Source organism: Peromyscus leucopus, chromosome 9 (assembly GCF_004664715.2).
Source record: "Peromyscus leucopus breed LL Stock chromosome 9, UCI_PerLeu_2.1, whole genome shotgun sequence".
NCBI classification, from domain to species: domain Eukaryota; kingdom Metazoa; phylum Chordata; class Mammalia; order Rodentia; family Cricetidae; genus Peromyscus; species Peromyscus leucopus.
The window spans coordinates 91,326,416-91,353,098 of NC_051070.1; the positions used below are offsets into that span (position 1 = coordinate 91,326,416).

Here is a 26,683-nt window from a genome sequence, read left to right on the forward strand (position 1 = left end):
CATTCTTATTGGTGTAAATAAGGTGAAATCTCAAAGTAGTTTTGATTTGCATTTCTCTGATGGCTAAGGATATTGAACATTTCTTTAAGTGTGAACAATTTGTTTCTGCTTTCAGTAGTTCTCAGTTTAGATCTATACCCCATTTTAATAATTTGTTTATTTGTTTCCATGAAGTCCAGTTTTTTTAGTTCTTTATTTATTTTGGATATTAGCTCTCTATCAGATATATAGTTGATAAAAATCTTTCCCCATTCTGTAAGCTGCTGCTTTGTTTGAATGACAGTGTCCTATGACATATAGAAGCTTTTCAGTTTTATGAGGTCCCATTTGTTAATTGTTGTTCTTAGTGCCTGTGCTAATGGTATTCTGTTCAGAAAGTCTTCTCCAGTTCCAATGAGTTCAAGATTATTCCTCACTTTCTCTTCTATAAAGGCCATATATCTGGCCTTATGTTGATCCATTTGGAGTTTAGTTTTGTGCAGGGTGATCAGTAAAGATCTATTTGCATTCATCTACATGCAGCCATCCAGTTTGACCAACACCATTTGTTGAATATCCTTTTTTTTCTAGTGTGTATTTCCAGCTTCTTATCAAAAAAATCAGGTGTCCACAGATATGTAGATTTATGTCTGGGTCAATTTGATTCCATTGATCAATATGTCAGTTTTTGTAACATTATCACATTGTTTTTATTACTATAGCTCTGTAGTACAACCTGAAACCAGGGATGGTGATTCCTCCAGCAGTTTTTGTCTTACCTGTTATTGTTTTACTCACTCAAGAGTGTTTTATCTATACTGGCTTTTTGTGTTTCCATACGAAGCTGAACATTGTCCTTTCAAAGTCTGTGAAGAATTGTGTTGAAATTTTCATGAGGATTGCATTGAATCTGTAGATTACTTTTGGTAGGATGGCCATTTTTACTACATTAATCCTACTGATCAGTTTCATGAGTATGAAAGATCTTTTCATCTTCTGATGTCTTCTTCAATTTCTTCAAAAACTTGGAAGTTTTTAATCATAAATTTCACTTGCTTGTTTAGAGTTACCCCAAGATATTTTATGTTTTTACGGCTATGTGAAAGTGCCATTTTCCTAATTTCTTTCTGATTTTGTTTGCCAAATTGAATATAGGAGGACTATGTATTTTTGTTTGTTAATTTTGTATCCAGCTACTTTGCTGAAGTGTTGGAATTTCCCGGAGGAAGTTTTAGGGTCATTTATGTATACCGTCATATCATCTGCAAACAAAGAACTTTGATTTCTTTCCTTGATCTCTTTCAGTTGTCTTATTGCTCTAGCTAAGACTTCAAGTACTAAAGAATAGGTAGGGAGAGTGTGGATATCCTTGTCCTGTTCCTGATTTTAGTGGAATTACTTTGTGTTTCTCTCCATTTAAGTTGGCTGTGGGTTTACTGTAAGCTGCCTTTATAATGTTGTGGCATGTCCTTTTATTCCTAGTAACTCTAGGACTTTTATCATGAAAGGGTGTTAGATTTTGTCAAAGGCTTTTTCTGCATCTAATGAGATGATCTTGTGTGTGTGGGGGGTTTCTTTCCATTTGTTTATATGGATGAATTACATTTATCAATTTACTTGTGTTGAGCTATCCCTGCATCCCTGTATCCCTGCATCTTGATCATGGTGGATTTTTTTTTTCTTTTTTTTTTTTGGTGTGTGTTCTTGGATTCAATTTACAAGTATCTTATTGAGTATTTTTGCATCTATGTTCATATGAGAAATTGCTCTGTACTTCTCAATCTTTGTTGAGTCTTTATATGCTTTAGGTGTCAGAGTAACAGTGGCCTCATAAAAAGAATTGGACAAGGTTTCTTCTGTTTCTATTTTGTGGAATAGTTTAAGGAGGATTGGCATTAACTTTTCATTGAAATTCTAGTAGAATTCTGTGCTAAAACCATCTAGCCCTGGGCTTTATTGTTTTTGTTGTTGGGGAGAATTTAACTGCTTCTATTTCACTGGAGGGTATGTCTGTTTAAATTACTTATCTGATCTTGATTTAACGTTGGTAGGTGATATATATCAAGAAAGTTATCCATTTCTTTTAGATTTTCCAATTTGGTGAAGTACAGGTTTTTAAAGTATGTTCTTATGATTCTCTGGATTTCCTCAGTATCTGTTGTTATGTCCCCCTTTTAATTTTGTAAATTTGGATCTTCTCTCCCCACCTTTCAGTTAACTTGGTTAAAGGTTTTATTTTCTCAAAAAATCAGCTTTTTGTTTCATTGATTCCTTCTATTATTTTTTTCTGTTTTATCCTGGAGTTTGATTATTGCTTGCCATCTACTCCTTTGGGAGGTTATTTCTTCCTTTTACTCTAGATTGTTTAGGTGTACCATTAATTTACTAATATGAGATCTCTCCAAGTTTTTTGTGTTTTGTTTTGTTTTGGGTTTGTCTTGCTTTGTATTTTTTGAAACAGAGTTTCTTTGTGTAACCCTGGGTGTCCTGAAACTCATTCTGTAAACCAAGCTGGCCTCCAACTCAGAGATTCACCTGCCTCTATCTTCTAAGTGCTGAGATTAACTGTGTATGCCACCACTGCCCAGCTCCAAGTTTTAAATGTAGGCTTTTGGTGTTATGAACTTGCCTATTAGAACAATCTTCAGTGTGCCCCAAAAGTTTGGGAAACTTAAGCTGTGTTTTCATTTCTGTTTAATTCCTAAAAGTCTTTTATTTCTGTCTTGACCCATTTTTTATTCAATAATGAGTTGTTCAGTTTCCATGAGTTTATAATATTTCTGTTGTTTCTGTTATTGTTGATATCCAGCTTTAATTCATGATGGTCAGATATGGTGCAGAGTGTTATTTCAGTTTTCTTGTATCTGTTGAGACTTTTTACTTTGTGTTCAAGTATATGGTCGATTTTGGAGAAAGTTCCATGAGATGCAGAGAAGACAGTATATTCTTTCATATTTTGGGAAAATGTTCTGTCAATATCTGTTAGATCCATTTGGTTTATAATGTCTGCTAGTGGCAGCATTTCTCTGTTTAGTTTTGACTGGATGATCTGTCTACATAGTGGGGTATTGAAGTCTCCAACTATCATTGTGCAAGAGTCAATATGTGATTTAAGCTATAATAATGTTTCTTTTATGAACTTTGTTGCCCTTCTGTTTTGTGCATGGATGTTAATTGCAATGTCTTCTTCATGGATTTTTCCTTGGATGAGTATATAGTTATCTTCCCTAAATCTTCTGACTAGTTTTGGTTTGAAGTCTATTTTGTCAGATATTAAAATGGCTACATCAGCTTGCTTCTTAGGTCCATTTGCTTGGAATATTTTTTCTTTCTTTTTTTCCCTATGCTGATGTCTATCATTGATGTTAAGTTATGTTTCTTGGAGGCATCAGAAGGATGGATCATGTTTTCACATCCATTCTTTTAGTCTGTGTCTTTTTATTGGGGAATTGGCACCCTTGATGTTGAGAGTTATATCAATAAACAGTATTTGTTGATTTCTTTTATTTTATTATTGTAGTGTGGGTTTTTCCCTTCTTCTGATTTGCTTGTCTGATATTGTTTATTCCTTTTTTCTTGGGTATGGTTAACCTCTTTAAGTTGAAGGTTTTTTTCGAGTGCTGTCTTATAACATTAAGTCAGGGATTTCTTGTTGTTTCTACCTACAGGTCCTTTGCATATATATTATGACTTCCAGTTTGGGGCTTTTATGGGATTCTCATATCTGTGAATGTGTGTGTGTGTGTGTGTACGTGCACACATCTCTATGTGTTTCTTGTGCTTTTTCTTTGGCTCTTTTTCTTTTTTGATATTTTTGTTATATTTCAATTAGTTTGTTTTTTATTTGTCTCATTTTATTTTATTATTATTCCTGGATGTCTGTTTTTTTAAACAAGAGACAGAAAGGGTGTGGATCTAGATGGGATGGGAGGTAGGTAGGAGCTGAGAGGAGTAGGCGGAGGGGGAACTATAATCATAATATATTGTATAAGATCTATTTTCATTGAAAGAAAAAGAGTATTATGAAGTTGGGAGGGAAAGCAGTGGAGGGATGTGAGGGAATTAGAGAGAAGGGAGTGGTGATGGATTCCATCAAAACAGATATAATTATGTGAGAGTCTCAAACAATGAAAATAAGAGACTAGAGAAGGAGGAAAATCAAGATTATTGTTTTCCTGAAACAGTGTTGACATTAGCTAATGTTTGTGGAGTAGCCTTTGCCAAGTGATCAATGATGTCAGCCTGCTGGTGACACAACAGTGTGCTCAACAAATGTGTTGGGCCTCAGTCACATGTTTGCTGGGATCCATGCTGCCCCCAGGCCACATATTAGACATTCTAAGCTAACCTTTCATATGTATAATCTAGTTTAATCTTCATTATAACCTCGAGATAGGTACCATTAATAATTGTTTTATAGTTAAAGAAACTAAATTACAGAGAAATTATAAGACTTGCCTAGAGACACACAGCCAGAAAGTAGAAAGTCCAAATTCTAATATAGACTCTGTAAAATTAGAATGTGCTGATGTTTGGATGAACTATGTCTCATTTGGTAGGCTAACCCAGGGAAATATTTCTGAAGGAGCATCAATACAGATGTGATTTCAGCAGACTAGCCTTGAACTTGGTATCTTCTTGCCTCAGTCTACTGAGCATGGCAGCTGAAGAAGTGTGCCTCCTTGACCATCTGCCCTGAGCATTTTCTGAAACAGGGGATCCATGTTACACCTGAAAGTCTTGGGGTTTTACAGGCATCATTTTGTTTCCTCTGAAGTATACTCCCTTTATAAACAAAAGCAATAGTTTTCCAATGTGCACTAAATTACATAAGATCCTGCTTCTTCCTGATGCTTCTGTGTGCTTGCCATGTATTATCCTAGTAACTAGCTAAATCAGAGACGCCGTATTATATAGTGTGTCTGGTTTGATATTTTGACCTAGTAGTCTCTGGTTTTGGTGTATATCTTAGGGGTTCCCCAGAAACAGATCCTAATATGGGAATGAGTATACAAGTGATTTAGCACTGCTAGAAAACTGAAGCAAAAGGAAAGGGAGAGGAACCCAAGCCAAAGTGCCATCTCAGAGTCCTTCAGAGGCAATCCAGCCTCATTCTTCCCCAGCATGCTTGGGACTGTCCCATCCAAGGAAGAAGAGGTGAAATTTGCCCAAAGACATCAGGAAGAGCACAGTTACAGTCCACTACAGTCTTTGAAACTTCCTTTGTTACAGAAGCCGAAATCCTACTAGGAAGTAGGGTTAGCAATTATATTTTGAAACCAATTAGTTTATATGTGATTAATATTTAATTCTGTCCCATGTTCTCCTGTAACTACAAAGGGAAAAGTTTTATTTAAACTCTAAATTGTTTTTAACTGTAAAAATTAGTGTTATTTGTCAACTTGTCAGAATCTAGGATTCACATGAGAGATGAGCCTCTGAACATGCCTTGATTTTATTGATTGGTGTGGAAAGATCTACCCACTGTGGATGGTACCATTCTCTGTGCAGGGGGTCCTGGGCTATATAAATGGAGAAGGGGAGATGAAAGGCAGCATGCATGCATTTACTCTTCTCTTGACTTCCCTGCCATGATGAATGAAAACCTGAAACTATAAGGTGAAATAAACCCTTCCTCCCTTAAGTCGCTTTTGTCATAGCGACAGAAAATAACTAAGACAGGGACACCTGAAGCACTGAACAGAGAAAAGGTTGAGCCCAAGTGGAAGGACTGTTATATTCAATTAGTGATGCCTCCTGCCAGGAAGTGAAAAGACATCACAAAACAGTCAGGGAATGATGATGTATAAGGTGCCATTAGAATGCCGAGGGAGACTTTCACAGTACCTATGCCTGTGCCCACTGCCAGAGATTTGGATTTCATTGGTATCAGAAAGATATCTAGCATCTATATTTGTTGAAAGCATCCCACTTTATCTTATTATTGCAATTATTGAATTATCATACTATTTCTTATTTGTCCAAAAAAATGTCTTCAAGGATATCTTAAAATAATGAAATAAATTCTCCCCAAAGTGAGTATCATGTTTGCTGTGAGCCACAGAAATATGAAGTAGGAATTCAGCTGACAATGGCAAAAGCTAATACCTGGAAAAGCAGGGCTCTTCCAGAGGATAAAGCCAAAACTCAAGGAGTCTTGGTGATACTGGCTTTTGAATGTATTAGCTGTTTCCTGAAGTGAATTTCCTGTGTGCTATTGTAGCTTTCCCATGTGATTCTTTTCCCAAGAACTTCTAACAGTATGGTTGATCATTCTTTGGGCACAGTTTTCTTCTACACAATTGGAGTATTTGGATAACATCCCCCAAGTATGTTGACAACAGCCACACAGTCAAGATCTCCTTTTTTCAGTCTTTTGTTCCTCCTGTTTATATTTGCACTCAGAAGTCTGGCTTCTGTAATTATCTCCATTAGCAAATATCCAGCCAGGTCATCTCTGGACAAAAGCACTTTATCTAGATACTTCTCAAACATCCAAGGACAGACTACAGATAAATAAGCTTCCAGACCACCTGCTAGTCTTCTGACAACCACCAAGGCCAGGCAGATGTTAGGTGCAAAGCTTTGTTCTTGTGCAAATTAAGCTTAAACTCTCCTTTCCCCCATAGCCCAAGTCCCCCAATTAACTCAGAACAAAAGGGCTTTTACATACAAGGTACATCAAGCTGTGACACAGGCTACCTAGCTACAAGTACACTTTCCCTACCCTGCCAGAAAACAGCTCAGCCAAGATAAACTGAGAGAGATACGGCTCCAAAGGAAAAAAGGGCAGTTTTATTTCACTCATGACTTATAGGATCATAAAACTCCTAACATTTTACCTAACCACTTTTAAGAACTTATAGTTTGAGCACATGAATTCTCTTTTTAGATCTTTTAACTGATTTTAGCACTTAGCTGACCCCACCTCCTTTAGTCACTCATCTTTGGGTTGTAAATGAAGCTGACAATCACTGCCCTTTGTGTGGATCTTTTCACCTCTCTTTACAACCCTGAAAGCCTCGCGTTGCATTGTCAAAGTATTGCTGCTTGTAAGTGTATGTATACCAGTACCCTGACAACACGGGGAGAATTTTGGACTTGAAAGGATGAAGATGAAAAGAACTAAGATAGGACAATAAGAGGATAATAGAAGAAGGGACAAAGAGGAACTAAGTATGAGAACAGAAATGAAACTGTGTAGATAGATTTTGACTTAGAAGAATAAAGTGAATGGACTAAAGAGCTCAGTGTGCTTAGATTCATTCAACATCCCTCAGATTAATTTTCAACACTGGTAGCATCTCTGTCTCTTCTAGAACTCTGGGAAAAGGTTATGAAGGGCTGGACCCATACAGTCTTCAATACATGTTTTAATGGGTGTTGAATATTTTCTTTGTCTCATCTTCTTGGACCTCCCTTGCAGTGTTGACTTTAAATGGGCCAATTGACAGTGGATCTTCATCTGCCTTGCATGAACAGACTTAAATTACTATTACACCTTTATAATTACTATGTGACTAAATCGTTACCAAATCTTCATTTTCCTTCACTTTGCATATCCTGAAAATAGTCGCAGTTAGGTAACTGTATCTTTATAAGATAAAAGCCTTAATTCATAGAAAACATCAACAGAATCTATACATTTGCAATTGATAAGACTAACCGGTAATAACTTATTGTACAACTGTTTGGTATTTATTGCTTATTATAAAATGACATCAAGCAATGGTGCAACTGCTGGTTATAGTGTGTCACAAACTGCCATCTCGTGGAGGATGTTGCAAGATGTGCAATTGTGAAGTAAATACTGAGCCAAAAATGTATTAAGAACATGATTATGGTTTTCTCCAATCATCTGCCTTTCATGTTGAGAATTAAAGACATTTTTCTAGATAATTAAAGCTTTTCCTAAAATCACTTTACCCCAATCACATAGTTATTTCAAGCAAAATTGTGTTTTAGCTTGAATAATTCAGATAATTGTTTCCATTCTCAAATTTGTTTGGCTATTATAGTCTTAAACTAAATATTTCATCACATATCAGAACTTTCTGAAAATACTTTATTATGTGACTCCATTCTCCCCCTCTACTCCATTCCCTAATATCTTTGTATCACAAGGAAACAAATTTCTAAAGTGTCATTAAGTACTGGGTACAACTTAAAAATTAATTTTCCAGTGATTTTTGTAAAACATTTCTGGACAGTCTGACATGAATGAAGAACAAGGCCAGTGCCTATCTCTGTGAAATGAAAATGCAAACACAGCAATCAATATTGCAAGAGTATTGATATGTCTACACCACCACATGTCAATGAGGCATAAGCAAGTCATTCCTTTACTATGTATAATATGAGATGAATGATAAATGTCTCCCATAGGCTCATGTATTTGAATACATTGTCCCAGGTTAGTAACACTGCTTAAAGGGGGTTATGGAATCTTTAGGAGGTAGAGCATCACTGAGGATTTAGGACTTTAGATCCTTGACCTACTTTCTATGTGTGGATAAAATGTGATCAGCCAGCTCCCTGTTCTTGCCACCATGCCATTCCTTCCTCACAGGGAGGGTTCTAAACTCCTGGAACCATAAGCTACAGTAAAGCCATTCTTCCTTAAGTTGCTTTTGGTCATGGTATTTTATCCCAATGACAGTATATTATGTTGCTTGGCATTGGGCTTCTTTTTCATAAGTGAACAGATTTATGTAGATAGGCACTGTCCAAGTAAGCATCAAAATACTTTTGTTAATTTTATTTTATCTTATTGGTGTTGGTTTGTACAGGCAAATCACTGCCAAATATCCATTTTCCTATGATTAATCCTAAATTATAGATTCCTACATAGTAACCCTTGGAATACTTGTTCGTCCCTCCCCCTACATCTTCTCTCTCTTAACATCTACAAAAGCAGTTCTGAAGGAGTTCCCAAAACACTTCCTGCTCCAAACAATATGGTTTCCCTGATTCTTTTCTCAATGGCTAGCTAAAATTTAAATCTAAATTTTCCAAGAATCCATTCAAAGCACAAGCATCAATCAGTACAGACTCTACATCTATCTACACTCAAGTGATCATCAAGTCATGTATGCGTCACATGCATCAGTCACCAATTTAACCCTCAGGACCAGAACAATTGTTCAATACAATTTACCCACCAGAACTCTCCAGTGTACCCTTGAGAATTCAATCTTGTGTCAGGAGATCTCCCTCTTCTCTGAATGTTCCTTTTATCTTTCCTTTTCTCTGTTAACATCAAGAATTATCCCTTATGTGGATGTCTTCTCTACTGTCCTCAAAGTTCCAGCATTTCCTAGCACCACATCTCTCTCTCCACCTTCTGTCTCTGGCCTTTTCACCTACTTTGCTGAGGAAAATGGAAGGAGTTCTGAAGGATTTCACAAATCAAAATAGAACACTGTCTATTTTAATTATTATCATTTGTAAAACTGTAAGCTAATTCTCTGTGGAATGGCTTAGATCCTTCTCTTTGCAGCGGCTCCTTCTGCTGCTGGACTACCTCGGAGTAACATGGAGCTCTGTCTTCTTCCTTGAGTGTGGATTTTCTCTAGAAGATTGTCTTGCACCCAATAACTAATTCATAAGTTAGCAAGAAAAAGAAAATGCCGCTAACATTTAGGAAAATTTTGTACCTGTGCCCTTTGGCCATATTTTCTATACAGCTCCTTCTCCCCTGCCTGGATGCTTTTGTCCTCTGCCACTGCCCCTACTCTAGCAATTATCCTCGCTTGAATTATTATTTTTCTCTCCCCTTTCCTGGATTATCTCCTTCAGCATAGAACATAATAATAGTTCTCATTTTTCCAAAATGAAAAGTTTCTCATGGCTCCACCTCTTCCCCCAGCTACTGTCCCATTTCTCTACTCTACCTCTTAGGGAAAATTATTTGAAAATTGTTCCTTCTGGTTGCTCCTACGTTCTTCCCTTAGTGTGTTCCTAGTCACACCTTCACTCCCCCTACTCCACTGAGCAAAATTAATTGGTGAGATAGTCAAGTTAATCTTGACTATCAGTTTGGCATTTAGAATTGCCATGGAAACAATACCTGGCCATGTCTGTGATGGAGTTTCCAGACTGGGTTACCTGATAGTGGAAGACCCACCCTAAATGTAGGTAGTACCATTTGAATAATGAGGTATTTCACCCAATAAAAAGGGGGAAGCAGGCTTCTCAGGTGGCTCAGTGGATAAATATGCTTGCCACAAAGTGTATCAACCGAAGTTTGATTCCTGAAACCCATGTGGAAGAATGAGATAATGTCTAGAAATTGTTCTCTAACCTCTAACACATGCACTGCACACCATACACACACACACACACACACACACACTTAACCAGTAAGTAAAGAAGCTCAGTGCTGAGTCCTTGCATTGCTCCAGAGACTTGACCTGTCTAAGGGAAACAAGAGAATGAAGAAAAGGTAGACAGATGGACATATAGACAGAAAAGCTATGATTGGGTGGACAATGCTGCATGGTGGGGATATTGATAATAAGTCTTTCAAGCTTTGAAATTTTCTGTATGTTCAAAATTTTCATAGTAAAACATTGGGAAAATACATAAATTAAATAATTTCCAACTACTTCAACTATCAATATCCTAGGTTAAGTCCTCATCCTTTCTCCCCGTGACTATTATTGCTTTCACCTCAAATGGTCCTCACACTTGTATTATATTGGGGTTTTTCAAGACAGGGTTTCTCTGTGTTACAGCTCTGGTTACACTTTGTAGAGTGTGTATCTTTCTTTTTTATTCACACGGAAGCTTTCTTGTTATTTCTTACGTATATTATACTATATATCCCCCCATGCAAACAAAGTCCCAAACCAATCAGAAAATACGGCATCTTTTCTTGTATTTTAAAGGGCTCCTGTAAACTGATTCCTAGTTGCATCCCATCATTCTTTCACTCACCCCTCACTTGACAGTCACATTGGTGTGTTTCTATTGTCTGAGCAATGCTAAGCTGCTGCTTTGGGACTTCTGCTACCTTTGTCCTAAATACTCTACCCAAGCTTTCTTCCTGGTGCACGGGTGCGCACGGACACCATTATACAATCACATCCACCATTGCCTCCACTTCTGCTACTTTTCCCTTTGCCACATCCCCGTAGCACTTATTATAGATAGAATGTATTTGCTGTTTGATTGTTGTCAGTTTTCTTCACTAGACTGTGAAGCTCATGGATTTAGAAGTCTTATAAATATTGTACTCAGTTGTACTGTCCCGCCACTAGACCAGCACATTCAGAGCAGGCATTTCATAGCCACCTGTGCAATACAACTTGAAGAGAATTCAGAAGTGTCTTAACTGTGTTCTGCAGTAAATATCTTTTCAAGAGTTTTGAAATTTATGGTTGATATCAAAACATTGGAAAACATTTAATTTAAAGGCCTTTTCTGATACTTTGTTTAAGCACGCCAAGGTACTGTTATCAACAAGATGCACTTAATCTCTGCTTTTATGGAGCTTGTAACTTCATGAAAGGCGTTTTTCAATTGACAATATGTAGTTAGGGCAATGAAAAGGCAGAAAAAAATGATTTCTCTGTGATGCAGTGCCACGGACTAAAAGATGAAAGTTTCAAATCATTTCTATCCTTTAACCATTTCTGAAGAGTAAGCAACAGTTCGGAGGTTGTTTTCGTGCGGGCTCTCCCGTGTTTCATTCTTTTTTCTTTTGAGGCAGGGTCTTGTTAACATGGTCCAGACTAGTTTTGAATTCCAGATACTCCAGTAAATCAGTGAAATCACAGACTTGAGCCACTGTGACCAGATCTTAAAAGTGATTTTAATAATATGTCTCAACACAGAAATAATGGAGAATTTGAAAATTTAAAATTTTAAATGAAGTTTTCTATACAGAGCAAAATAAAGCAAGATTTGATGACTGCCAATGGGTGGATCAACCCCCCCCCCAAAAAAAAACCTCAAAAAGAGAACAAGATGACCACTAAGTCCCTCTCACACTCTGCACAGACACAGCAGACTCTCTCTATGAGAGCCAAAAGACACCAGGGGAGGGGCCATGAACCTGCGTCCAGTATAGCTAACGGAAAAGATCATCGAAAGTAGGAAGTTCAAGGGTTGGTCTACTTACCCCTCCTCTACTCCAAACAGCCAGCTGTGGGGAAGGGGCTTTGAGAAGGAGAGAGGAGTTCAGGACTTAGACATCACACCCAGCACCAGGCCCATCACAGCGATGGTCAAAGAACTATTTCCACCATCCATCAGGCCTCAGTGGCTCACAGAGGGGAATAAGCAAATATTTGTGCCTCAGTGGGACAGACTTGTGTTTTGACCTTACATTTAGTCAGTGCTACTGGCATCTTGGACCCCATCGTATTTCTAAGACAGCAGGACATTGCAACTGTGAGACTCAGGTATGACAGAACTTAACATCATCCTAGGCCACAAAGGACTGCAACCCAACACAATCCAAACCTTGAGCAGCAAAGCATGGTTTAAGACCGCTCTTGCTAGAAGTAAGACCCTGGAACTTAATGCTGGGGTGGTGAATCTAACCCTGAAAAGATCCTGTCCATCTTTAGATGGCCAGTGGAGCATCTGAAATAGCTCCAAAGCCAAGGGAAGATATATAGCCTCAAAATATCAGACTTCCATCCCAGGTAGCAACACCTGGATCTGGTTGCAGCTATCTTGAACCACAAGTCCATCCCAACCACTGAAAGTCACTAGCAGCACAGAACCTGGCCCTAATAGTGTTATGCTAGTTTTGGCAGGCTATAAGCTCGGGGTGTGATGTATCTTGGTGCATTTGTGGCCATAAGTATAACATAGGAGGCTGGGACTGGTGCTCCCAAAGGTATTCTGCCCAGAGCCATGCAGAGTCACAGGCCAGTAAATGTAGAGGAGGGATCTGGAACTCAGAAGAGGCTTGTGGAGACAGAGTGGAGTATTTGGAATAAACTTGAGCTTATATTGCCAGCCAATCCTGAAAGTTCTGAAGAAAACCTCACCATAATGAGGATCTTTTGGTTCAGACAGGAGTGCCTTCATTTCATTACTTCCCATATGAGCTCTTTGCTAAATCAGCCTCCCTCATTTTCAGTCCTGGTGGCTTTCCAGTTGAATTCCCACAAATCACAAGGTAAAGCATGTGACCCAGGCCTCAGCCAATCAAATATAGCATTCTGTCTTGCCACATCAATTGGTAAATGATGAGTTCCTCGGCGATTTGGAACCATGGTGATGTCCTGAGATCTTGGGGAGGAAGCTTCTACAAGTCAGTCCCTGTTAGCAGGCTCTTAGGCTTCAGTTCCTACCATTAATTTCCTTTTCCTCCCTCCCTCCCTCTCTCCCTCCCTCCCTCCCTTCCTTCCTTTCTCTCTTTCTTTCTTTTATTTTTCTGAGACAAGATTTTCCTGTGTAGTTCTAGCCATCCTGAAACTTCAGAGACTTGCCTGCCTCTGTTTCCAAAGTGCTAGGATTGAGATACATGCCACCACAACCTGCCATCTATCAGCTATTTCTAAAGAGGACAGGGCAACCAAGTTCATCGATTCTGGAGTGAGCATCACCCTGTTACATGCAAACTTGAAGTCACTGTGCTGGAAACTCGATCTGTACATCTGGCCATTCCAGGGGTTGCAGCCACAGATCTTATTTGTGTCAAGTTTTCTATGAATTGCAACCATAAGAGTCCTAATATATTCTCCAAATGTCTAAGATCCATGTAAGAAAGAAGCTCCTGCTTACCAATTTTGATGGAAATGCATGAATGGAAATGACATGATCTCATACTTCTACCAGGTGACTACATTTGACCTATTTGATGTATGTTTTCCCCTATTGATGAAACAGAAAAATAGAAAATGTAGGTGCTATTCAAAGGATATGGGTCTCTTTCTTCCCCAAAATTATTATGTGTTAGAATAATGCATTCATAGAAGAATCATAAAGCAAAAATTTACATATTCTAGTTTCTAATGCAACAGACTCATCTTTTTTCTTGCCTTTAATGTTTATTTTACAACTGTGTTATAAAATAGAAGTATGTAATTAAAATCTTCAGACCCATAATTAAAAGCTTGGCTACAGTATAATTGTTGAGTCTTTTGATGATCCCATCACTAATTATGCCCCTTAAAATTTCCAAATATCACTTCCCCTTAAAAATCTGATCATTGTCAGCTTTCAGTCAATGCACTTCACTGAACAGAAAATATTGTTTATTTCCGCATATAATCTGCAGGTTACATTGAGTCATCACAGTTAGCAAAGAGACAAAAATAATGAAGCCATAGAAGGAGACTTTTTAATCAATCACAGAATGGTATGGCTCTTTCTGTTTCAATGACTATAATGAAATTTTCAGAAATTATTGCCTATTTGGGACTTTTAAGTCTCTCCAGTAAGTCAGCCAGGCATTAGTGGCGCACGCCTTTAATCCCAGCACTCGGGAGGCAGAGCCAGGCAGATCTCTGTGAGTTCGAGGCCAGCCTGGGCTACCAAGTGAGCTCCAGGAAAGGCGCAAAGCTACACAGAGAAACCCTGTCTCAAAAAAACAAAAACAAAACAAAAAAGTCTCTCCAGTAAGTCATTAGAACTCAGGTTCAACAGTACTTCCTAATATCTGAAAGAAAATAAAAGTATACAGAACACCATCACATATCCTAATATCTATGTCCTGAGACTTAGTTGAGGCTTAGTCCTTGAGCTAGTTGAATCGTATTTATGGGAAAAGCCCTATCACAGTCAGTAATGAGCATAGTAAAGTGCCTTTTAGACACGTAAAAATAGCTTAGTCAGGAGCCCCACTATACCCAAAGCTGCACTATAGCCGGAACTCAATGACATCACTCACTCGAGATAAGCAGATACAGTCCTAGACCCCATGATGCCCATTGGACGGTCCATAAGCAGAGACCAAGAGCAATGCTCTGCTCTGCATATCTAGAGAGATGCCACCTTGATCTGTCCTATGGCTGGAGCGTCTCTCCCAGGATCCTGACTCTCAAAACAGAGACTTTCGTTTGAGATAGGATTTAACCTTCAGCTAAGATGTTGTTGCACAGATGAACAACCTTGGGGAGATAGGTAATAGGCTTAAGATGGTAGTTAGAAATTTAGAGTGTGAACATAGTATGATGACCCTCAGCATAATAAAATATAACTTTTGTTATACTAACTACATGCATCTTATCTACCTTCTTGCTTGCGACACATTCCAATGTCATTCTTTCTGCTCTCCACTCATTCTCATCTGTTATCATTTGAGAGCGTGGACCTATTTCACCCAATGCTCATTGACTGTTCCCATAAGCACACTAGGCAAGACGCATTAGAGAGTTTCCTTTTGGGTCATACATTTATTTCACCACTAAGAAGGGCAATGACCCAATAAATGTTGAATAAGATATTCTATTCCCCATTTCTTATTTCAAAGCATTTATATTGTTCTTTAAAAAAAGATTTTGCTTAAAGCAGAATGGAATTGTGACAGTGTGCTCAGACTTTCAACTAAATTTTGAGATAATAGCCAAGAAAGATACATGCTGATTCCTAAAAGTAGTACTACCACTACTGTGTTACTGGGAAAGATAAGGTCTCATGGGCTGAGGTGGGGAGGTCTGTGTGGTGAGGATGGTGTGTGATGTGGACTATCGAGGTAGAGCTGGGGAAAACCAGTGAGGCATCTAAATAATCACCACAGAGAGGAGTATTTTCAGTCTCAAGTGAAAGCCAACAACATCATCATCTGACACCCCCAGCCTTGTGAATGTGATACATGAAGAGAGTAGGGTTCTCTATGGCAACATTTAATCACCCCCTGATGAAATCAAGACATCCTTGGCTTGTTCTAATGAACATTGCTTTATTAGTACATCTTTACCTGGCTTGGTTTAGAGGGATGTATCGTTTCTCTATCTTTTTCCTTTTAACCAATGTGAGTTTTTATATTTAAAATAAGTTTCATGTAGACAACACATGGTTGAGCCTCCAATCTCTTAATTCACCATGACAGTTTCTTTGAATTTTTGTTACTTTAATTAATATCTAAAATTGTCATAATTGTTTTCCATGCGTTATAATTGTTCTTTTTCTCCCTTATTGTTCTCACTGAGTATTTTGCATTATTTTATTTTCTCCCATAATATATCAGTTACAAGATTTTTCGGTTGTTTCCTCTGAGTTTCCAATATACATTTCAACTAATCTACATGCAGCTATAAATAATACTGTATCACTTTATATATATACGAATATGTCTAGAAGTATGTGCATATATATTCCTGTACATACATATAAAATTATGTATGTATATTCCAGATGGGAAAAACTCCATCAAAATCTCCTTTCTCTCAAATGGAGAGATAAGCTTTGAATGGACAAGAAAGGGCTTGAGATTTTTGTTTGTTTGTTCGTTTGTTTTGAGATCCTTTTTCACTCTGCTAGACACACAGGTGCTCTTTTTGGGGTATGCTCTGTGAAAATCCAGTGGAGTTCCTTGATTTAAAATCCATGAAAGTGTATTCCTAACTAAGACTGCTCCCGGTTTTTCATTCTCATGTGAATTCACTCAGCCTCTAATAATTACTATGAGTCTTCCGGCAGACTTTGACCTTCTGTTCCAGGTGGGCTGAGCTAAGGTGTGATAAAATGGATTTCCTAGTCCTTCCAGGTCTTAGGGTAGCAGTGTGCCTGGGTGAGCCCAAGAAAAATGTTGATTTTCTTTTTGTTCAGATTTTCTTTGTTATAAAGATGATTAGGCTCACAATTTCTGTGTCTGAGAATATCTATTGCACCATAATGTCAGATATCCTTAATATATACCCTGGGTAATAGTGGCACAGCAGGAAGAAGTCAGGTCCTGAGGTTCAGGTAGCCTGAATGTTGATGAAACCCAGCCTCAGGACATTAACATTTGGTCTATAAACAACATCCTCTCTCTCATCTTTCATCATTATAATGATGCCAGTAATAGGTCACATTATTTTTAGACTAAGACCTAATATAAACTTTGTACTTAATGAAATGCTAATTAAACATTGCAACATGTTAACAGATGATACATTTATAAGTACTAATGACAAATAATTAAAACAAAACTTATTAAGCAAACAAGCCTCTATTAGACAACTCTATGAGCATTTAATATACAGTACATTATAAATTTAAAAAAGATATGTAGTTGACATTTCTAAGATCCTGAGGTCATGTGTATTGTAGAATATTAATTTAAGATGTGTTACATTTGTTTATGCTGTGGAACATTTGTTTAACAATTCAAAGATGTGTTGCATTCTTTTATGTTGCATTTGTTTAACTCTGTGAAGCTGTGTTACTATCTAAAACTGTCTAAAACACCTAATGGACTAATAAAGAGCTGAATGGCCAATAGCCAGGCAGGAGAAAGGATAGGCGGGACAGGCAGGCAGAGAGAATAAATAGGAGGAGAAATCTGGGAAGAAAAAGAAAGAATGACTACAAGGAGAAAGAACTTCTTGGCCACCCACTCAGCCACCAGCACCACAGCCAGACACAGTAAGAAAAAAGGAAAAGGTATACAGAAATAGACAGGGGCAAAAGATACATAGGATAATTTAAAGTTAAGAAAAATTAACAAGAAACAAGGCAAGCTTGAAGACTATGACATTAATCCACACATCTATGAACACCTGATTTTTGACAAAGAAGCCAAAATTGTACAATGGAAAAAAGAAAGCATCTTTAACAAATGATGCTGGCATAACTGGATGTCAACACGTAGAAGAATGCAAATAGATCCATATCTATTGTCATGCACAAAACTCAAGTCCAAGTGGATCAAAGACCTCAACATAAATCCAATTATACTGAACCTGAGAGAAGAAGATAAAGTGGGGAACAGCCTTGAACACATTGGCACAGGAGACAATATTCTGAACAGAACGTCAATGGTGCAGGCACTAAAATCAAAATTAATAAATGAGACCTCATGAACCTGAAAAGCTTCTGTAAGGCAAAGGACACCATCATTTGGACAAAGCAGCAGCCTACAGAATGGGAAAAGATATTTACCAATTCTACATCTGATAGAGGGTTATTATCCAAAATATATAAAGGACTCAAAAAATTAGTTACCAAAATACCAAATAATCCAATTTTAAAAATGGGGTACAGGTCTAAACAGAGGATTCTCAACAGAAGAATCTCTAATGACTGAAAGACATTTAAGGAATTGCTCAACATCCTTAGTCATCAGGGAAATGCAAAACAAAACAACTCTGAGATACCATCTTATACCTGACAGAATGGCTAAGATTAAAAACATTGATGACAGCTTATGTTGGAGAGGACATGGAGCAAGGGGAACACTCCTCCACTGTTGGTAGGAGTGCAAGCTTGTACAGCCACTTTGGAAATCAGTATGGCAGTTCCTTAGAAAAGTGGGAATCAATCTACCTCAAGACCCAGAAATACCACTCTTGGGCATATACCCAAAAGATGCACAATCATACCACAAGGACACTTGCTCAACTATGTTCATAGCACCATTATTCATAATAGCCAGAATATGGAAACAACCTAGATGCCCCTCAATGGGAGAATGAATAAAGAAAATGTGGTACCTCCTGCTCCCCCAAGCTCTCTTTCCCTCAACCCTCGCCCTTCATTACCCCCACTCATGTCCAGGCTGTTCATGTAGATCTCATCCATTTCTCATTGGGTGATCCCCGTGTCTTTCTTGGGGTCCTGTCCTGACCTCATTGCATGAGTTGGCTGTTTGAAACCTAGGGCTTATGCAGGGTCACTTGTCTCAGCCTGGGAGGAGGGGACTAGACCTGCCTGGACTGAGTCTACCAGATTGATCTCAGTCCTTGGGGGAGGCTTTGCCCTGGAGGAGGTGGGAATGGGAGGTAGGCTGGGGGGAAGAGAAGGGGGCAGGAGGGTGGAGAACAAGGGAATCCGTGGCTGATATGTGGAGCTGAATTGTATTGTAAAATAAAATAAAATTAAATTTAAAAAAAAGTCAAGAGTAGAAAAAAAAGAAAATGTAGTACATTTACATAATGGAGTATTGTTGTGAAAAACAATAACATCATGAAATTTGAGGGCAAGTGGATAGAACTAGAAAAAAACATCCTGAGTGAGGTAATCCAGACCCAGAAAGACAAATATGGTATGTTCTCACTCATAAATGAATATTAGACATAAAACAAAGGATAACCAGGCTACAAACCGCAACCCTAGAAAAGCTAGGTAACAAGGAGGACACTAAGAGGGACATGCATGGATTGCCCTAGGAAGGCAAAATAGAAAAGATCTCCTGGGTAAACTGGGAGTGCTTGGGGAGGGGAGAGGCATGAGAACATGAGGGAACAGGATGGTTGAGTTGGGGGAGGAACAGAGAGGGAGAGCAAGGAAAGAGATAGCCTGATAGAGAGAGTCATTATAGGGTTAGGGAGAAACCTGATGCTAGGGAAATTCCCAGGAACCCACAAGAATGACCCCAGTTAAAACTCCAAGCAATAGTAGATAATGTGCCTGAACTGGCATTCCCCTGTAATCAGATTGATGACTTCCCTAATTGTAATTATAGAAACTTCATCCAATAACTGATGGAAGCAGATACAGAGATCCACAGCCAAGCACTGGACTGAGCTCCTGAAATCCAGTTGAAGGAAGCAGGGAGAGATTATAGGAGCAAGGAGGGTCAAGTTCATGATGGGGAAACCTACAGAGACAGCTGACCAGAGCTAATGGGAGCTCATGGACTCTGGACTGATAGCTGGGGAACCTACATATGACTGAACTAGGCCCTCTGAATGTAGGCAACAGTTGTGTGACTTGGGCAGTTGGTGGGGCCTCTGGCAGTGGGACCAGGATTTATCCCTAGTGCATGAACTGGTCCATTACCTCTGGAGGGATATCTTGTTCAGCCTTGACACAGTGGGGAGGGACTTGGTCCTGCCTCAACTTAATATGCCAAACTTTGTTGTCTCCCCATGAGAGGCCTTATCCCTCTCTGAGAAGTGGATGAGGGGGGAGGGGGAGAGGAGAGGGAAGAGGGAAAGGAGGGAGAACTGTGGTTAGTATGTAAAATAAAAAAAAAAAACTTTTAAAGAAAAAAAAAAAGAAAGAAACAAGCCAAGCTAAGGCTGGACCCTTATAACTAAGCCTCCCTGTGTGATTTATTTGGGAAATGGGTGGTGGGCCCCCAAAAGAGCAAAAACAACAAAACAACACATGTGATTTTTCATTTCTCTCATTGTGCATATGATAGAACTCATGACTTTTGAAATACACTTTGGGAACGGTTAGTGAGCTAGGAAACAATAAGATTTAGAGACAGCTGGGCATGGAGTTGAATTAACTCTACAACTTCCTATTTAAACAAATGCCTTTGTCTATGAATTAAAGACATGATGCTTTTGCTATTGATTCACTAGGTTATAGCACAGCAAATGGTATTGTCTACTTTAATGATATCATGGTGATTTAATAATAAAAATATATGCCTATCATGATACAGTTATTTATGTCATCAACATTATCTCTCAGGCCTCAGAAGAGTGACAGACTCTTCTCCACATTAGAGTAAGTTTATCTCTGAGTCAATATAAATGTTCAAACAAATGAACTATCCAGTCACAGTATTTAAATAACACATCTGGTCTAATCTACTGTGTCAGAGGATGTGTGTAGGAGTGTGTCTAAATCGAAGTTTCCACAGCCTATATCACTACTGAAATGTCATTCCATGTTTGGTAAAATTCACAAAGAACATTACATGGGCTTTCCAAATGTGTTCCAGGAATCAGTCCTCTTCTAAGAAAAATATAGGGCCAGGACCAGAAGTGTTTAATCGTATGAGCAAGCAACTGGGAGTCCATCATTTGAAATTAATTACTTGTGTTAATTGGCTAGTAAGACATTTGGATTGCATGTTAGAGTCGCAACTAAAACCTATTGGACTGTCACATATTTTCTATACTAAAATGTCAACATTGTGGGGAGCTATCATGAAGAACCCTGAATTGCTGCTTACTAGCTGATTTCTGTGTAGCTGCAGTTGCTAGGTACTGGATTTAATACTATAATCTGGAACATGTTAATTTGGAGCAATATGCATGATTAGGTTGTTTAATTGCATGTTGTAAAGCAAACTGTGACCTTTCTAGTCCCATCCTGGAGGTGGCATTGTGCTTGGGAGGAGGAAGAGACAAATGTGTGTGGGGGATCTTGACAACCATAGTGTTCCATTGTAATTTTAAAAGCCAGGTGGACACTGTGCCAGATGTGAGTGGCCATCTACTGCATAAATAAAATTTTCTAAGAATCAGTTGCCTTGAAGAAGAATCCAGTTATTTGCAAATGTTGAAAATACGGTATCAACATGAACAAGCCTCTCATTTTTAGCTACTTTGAAAAAAAGATACAACATTAAAAATTTAAAACATGTTATTCTTGCCTATCAACCCGTTAGTCAAAAACATCCTGGCTTAATGCCATAATGATTTCATATGGTATCAAAAATTAAAACAGTATTATAAATCCTGCCATTTACAAAATGTTTCACATTTTAAAAACTACTTTAAAATCCTTTATGATGTTTGATTACAATGAGAGAGCCACACAAGAGAAGATAAAGCAGGCATGTGGCATTTCCACAACTCTGCAGTTGAACTAGCAAAGCAGAAGTGGTAAGTGATCTCCACTGGTAAAGTCAGAAGTTAATCTGAAGCCTTGAGGTTCCACCTCTCTTCCCTCTGGGGTGTTAAGAAGTCTGAGGATAAGACCTAAGGTTCTGAAATACACAGTAATCTCAGAAAGCTGGGTTTGTCTCTCTACAGTATGTGCAGCCAAGATCCCTAAAAATGAAATGAAATATCTCAACATCTTTTCTTTAAAAGTACCTGAGAGTTAGGCTGGGTCTGCCTACACAGAACTGGATGTAATAGAATAGAAACAATTACCTAGATAACTTCAGTCATTTCACCTGAAATATCCTGATAAGTCAAAGGTGAGTTTGGGACTTAATTAAAAAGTATAAATAACTTGATTGTTTTTATGTCTTTATATTTAAATATAATAATGTACAGACTACCAGGCATTGATAATCTTTATTCCAAAACACAAATTACCTCCAACACAGCATCCTCTGGGTCCTTGGCCGCTGCTTTATAAATGATGGTGCCAGGGGCAGTGTCTTCTGTGATGTAAATCTCAGTAACTGCCCAAAAAAGTACAATAGGCATGATTCTCTGAGTCTCTGAGTACTAACTCCCCAAACAGTTCATTCATTGTGTGAATAAAGCATAACAGGGCATAAAGGTGATCAAAATATATCATGTACAAGTATGAAGATGTCATAATAAAATTATTATACATAATAAATATATGATAATAAAGATTAAAATCTTAAAGTACTGTACTTACTCAGTACAGATAGATGCTTTATACAGTGATTCCAGTTAATCCAGTAGTAACAATAATGATTACAGACAGTACTGTATTGTCTATCATCATTCATGCATACAAGGAGATTTAAAATTTTTAAATAACAATATTAAACAATTTTAATACTTATTAATAGCTAAGCACTTAACATTGTTGGTGATTTTTATCATTCTAGTTTTATTGTGATTTAAAAAGTACTAACAAGCCCAAGGCTACAGAGCCAACACATCAACGTTTTTTCAGTATTTGTTTTCTTCTTAAGTTTTCCCTATTCCCATATATATTGTGGAGAAAGCTAGGGCCTCACACATGTTAAGCACATGTTCTATCTCTGAGCCACATGCCCACCTGCTACATTTTAAGATAATAGTAATAACTGCAAGCTTGCAAATGTACGAGTCTTTGGGGGAATTAATAAAGCTGGGAAATGTGAGACTCTTGAATCCAGAGAAGAACATCCATACTTATTGCTGCTCCATTTTGTGAGAAAGGCAGTACTTCTGGATACCAGGGAGGTCTTCAAGGCCTACTTGGACCATGGCCACATAGGCCTACACTTTCAACAGACAACCCTTGTGGTTACCTGTTGGTAATCCTTGTGCTTACCCACAAGCACTCTGGCACCTGGCTCACTGTTTGAGAAGTCAAATGAGCATGATTCAACCTTGAATCTACCAAAGACTTCATGTGTTTGGGGAAAAGAAAGAGGGATATTGATATCCATAGAGCACTAATTGTGTCCACACATTATTTGGCACTTCCAAATATCATAGGCATTGTACTGGATAGGATTATATTGACTTGACACAAGCTAAATTTATCTGAGAGGAGGGAACCTCAATTGAAAAAAAAAAAAGCCTCCATAAGATCCGGCCTTAAGGCATTTTCTTAATTAGTGATTGATGGGAGAGTGCTATGTGTTGCTATGCTTGAGCTGGTAGTCCTGGGTTCTATAAGAAAGGAAGCTGAACAAACCATGTTGAGCAAGCAGCACCCCTCTGTTGGAAGGCATTGCTGGCTAGTCAAGGTTGCAGTCTCTCATGGCCCAGCAGCTTTTCCCAACAGTGTCGCAACATGGACACTCCCTCCCTCCCCAGAGAAACTGCCTGCCTCTACCTGCCCTTATCTGGAGAATATCCCTGGGCCCAAATGACTGACCTGATCTGAAAGCTGTCTCTAAGCCAGATGTCTGATTTATCTTTAGCTTGACCCTTGGCACATGGTCTCCTGCTAGAAGATTTGTGCTAGGAGCTGTGCTGTAGGACCCTACTGCTACATAGGAAGCCTTGTGATAGGAGCATGCCACTTAATATAAATTAGGGTTTGTCTCCAGGCTCCCCAATCCTATATATTTGCTATACAATGGAATAAAGTTGAGCTGATTCACTGAAGTCATCTCCTGGAGGGCTGTCTCTGTTGTATCCCTACCCATCCTGAACCCTGTTGCCCACTTCTGTTCTCTCCACCCCTGTGGTCCAATGCAGCCAATGATCCTAAGGAAAAAGAAACAGAGCCACACCCCTTCACGGCCTCTGCTTCAGCTCCTGCCTCCAAGTTACTGCCCTGTTTGAGTTCCTGTCCTACCTTCCTTTAATGATGAACTACAATGCAGAAGTGTAAGCTAAATAAACTTTTAACTCCCTGTCTTAGTTAGGGTTTCTATTGCTGTGAAGAGACGCCATGACCACGGGAACTCTTATAAAGGAAAGCAGTTAGTGGTGTGGCTTGCATTCAGAAATTTAGTCCATTATTGTCATGGTGGGTCATGGCAGCAACAGGCAGACATGGTGCTAGAAAAGAAGCTGAGAATTTTACATGTTGATATGCAGACAATAGGAAGTGGTCTATCTCACTGGGTGTAGCTTGAGCAAACGAAACCTCAAAGCCCAACCCCACAGTGACACATTTCCTCCAATAAGGCCACACTTTGTTGACAAATTGCTAAATGGTCTTAAAAAAAAAAAAAAAACAGAGCTAGATATTGGGGTTAAAACCGAGAGATCAGAAAAGCTAAAAGAAGCCAGCCACATTCTCACCACTTGGAGATTCTCAGCCAAAGAGACCTACTTCCTGTATAACTATACCCATATGTCTTTCTGTTCTGCCGTCTTACTTCCTCTTCCTGCCCAGCTCTGTTACTTCCTGTCTGTCTGTACAGACCTCCAGGCCTTTATGGTTAGTGCTGGGATTTAAGGCATGTGCCACCACACCTGGCACTGTTCCCAGTGTGGCCTTGAACTCACAGAGATCCAGACGGATCTCTGCCTTCCGAGTGATAGGATTTAAGGTATGTGCTACCATTGCCTGACCTCTATGTTTACTATAGTGGCTGGCTTTTTCTTCTGATCCTCAGATAAACTTTATTGAGGTACACAGAAAAAAAATATCACCACAACACCTACTTTAACAAGGCCACACCTCCTAATAGTGCCACTCTCTATGAGATTATGGGGGCCCGTTACATTCAAACTACCATATTCCATTCCTTGGCCCCCATTCCAACAAGACCATACCTCCCAAGAGTGCCGCTCCCTTTGGGGACCATTTTCTTTCAAACCACCACACTCCCCAAATTACTTTTTGGTCATGGTGTTTTATCACATCAATAATAACTCTAACTTAGACTTACATCAAAGCAGGATTGACATCTCAGTTGAATCAATGATTTTGTTAGTTACTTTCTCCTTGCTATGACTAAATTCCTGACAACAGGCTACTTAGAGGTGGATGGATTTGTTTAGCTGATATTTTGAGAGGATAAAGTATATCATGGGGAAAAGGATGGTAGCTGGGACTCCGTATCAGTGGAACTGTGCAGCAAGAACACCTTACCTCCTTATTTCCCCACAGAACAGAAAACAAAGTAGATGGGTATCGCACGAATCTTAAATGGTCTTATTAATAAAAAAAAAAAAAAACCCAGAATCCAGGTATTGGGGTGAATTTTGAAAGGTCAGAGAAGCAGAACAAGCCACAGATAACTTTACCTTGCCAACTTCTCAGCGGATCCTGTTTCCTCAAACTGGAAGCCTCTGAGTCCTCATCCGAATGGATCTCAGCTGAACTGCTGCTAAAAAGCCTAAAAGCTTAACAAGATCTAGTTCCTGGTCCTCACGCCTTACATACCTTTCTGCTTCCTGCCATTACTTCCTGGGATTAAAGGTGTGTGTCACCATGCCTGGCTGTTTCCAGTGTGGCTTTGAACTCACAGAGATCCAGATGGATATCTGCCTCCTGAATGCTAGGATTAAAGGCGTGTGCTACCACTGCCTAAATCTATGTTTAATATGGTGGATGTTTTGTTCTCTGACCCCAGAAAAGTTTATTGGGGTGCACAATATATCAACCACAGATGGGAAGTAAACCTTAAGGCCTCAAGTGATCTGCTTCCTCCAGTAATGCTCCACCTCCCAAACATTCATGACCTCCCAAAACAGTGCCACCTCCTAGGGATGATTGTTGAAACATGAACCTGTGGGGAATAGTTTTCATCTAAGTGAGCAATGAAGAGACTGACTTCATTGACACAAGACAAGTAACCAAGTCCAGTTAGTAGGCATGCCTACATCTGAACCATTTTATATTTTAGTTGAACAGTATGGATTTTTTCCACAAGTAGGAATTAAATATTTGACTTCATAGAATGAGAAAGAGTGACAGAAAGAGATACCTACATTGTAAGAGAGCAAGGAGCGAAAAATACCATTACCACAGACCTCATGACACTTTTTTTTTTTGTTTTGTTTTTTTGGTTTTTTTTTTTTTTTTGGTTTTTCGAGACAGGGTTTCTCTGTGTAGTTTTGCGCCTTTCCTGGAACTCACTTGGTAGCCCAGGCTGGCCTCGAACTCACAGAGATCCGCCTGGCTCTGCCTCCCGAGTGCTGGGATTAAAGGCGTGCGCCACCACCGCCCGGCAACACTTTTAATTTAACAACTAGACACATTTAAGATATTGATTTTAGTACACTGTGATCAAATACATGGATGGTTTTCAGTACTGAGCAAGTCACTTCACCTAAGTCTATTTTCTGTGTGGTGGAACTAAGGGAATGAAGAACTTACCTCCAGTGTTGTGAGCATTAAACAAAACAATCCACTTAAAGATTTCGGGATGGTATTTGTATACAGTCGTGGCCCAGTACACATCAGCTATTTAATGTGTGTGTGTGTGTGTGTGTGTGTGTGTGTGTGTGTGTGTGTGTGTGTGTAGGGGAGCATGCATATGTCATAATGTGTGTGGAGTTCAGGAGAATACTTTCAGGAGTCGATTCTC

General features: G+C 38.8%; 1 protein-coding gene across 1 annotated transcript in view; it reads right to left on the bottom strand.

Annotated features, from left to right (window-relative positions):
- LOC114710375 (cadherin-related family member 3-like) overlaps positions 1-26,683 on the bottom strand; it is an 81,710-nt gene that overhangs the window by 41,773 nt on the left and 13,254 nt on the right. The window contains exon 4 of the mRNA XM_028894507.2: positions 22,095-22,183. Within this exon, the coding sequence (XP_028750340.2) occupies positions 22,095-22,183 (89 nt within the window). The remainder of the gene's footprint in view (positions 1-22,094; positions 22,184-26,683) is intronic.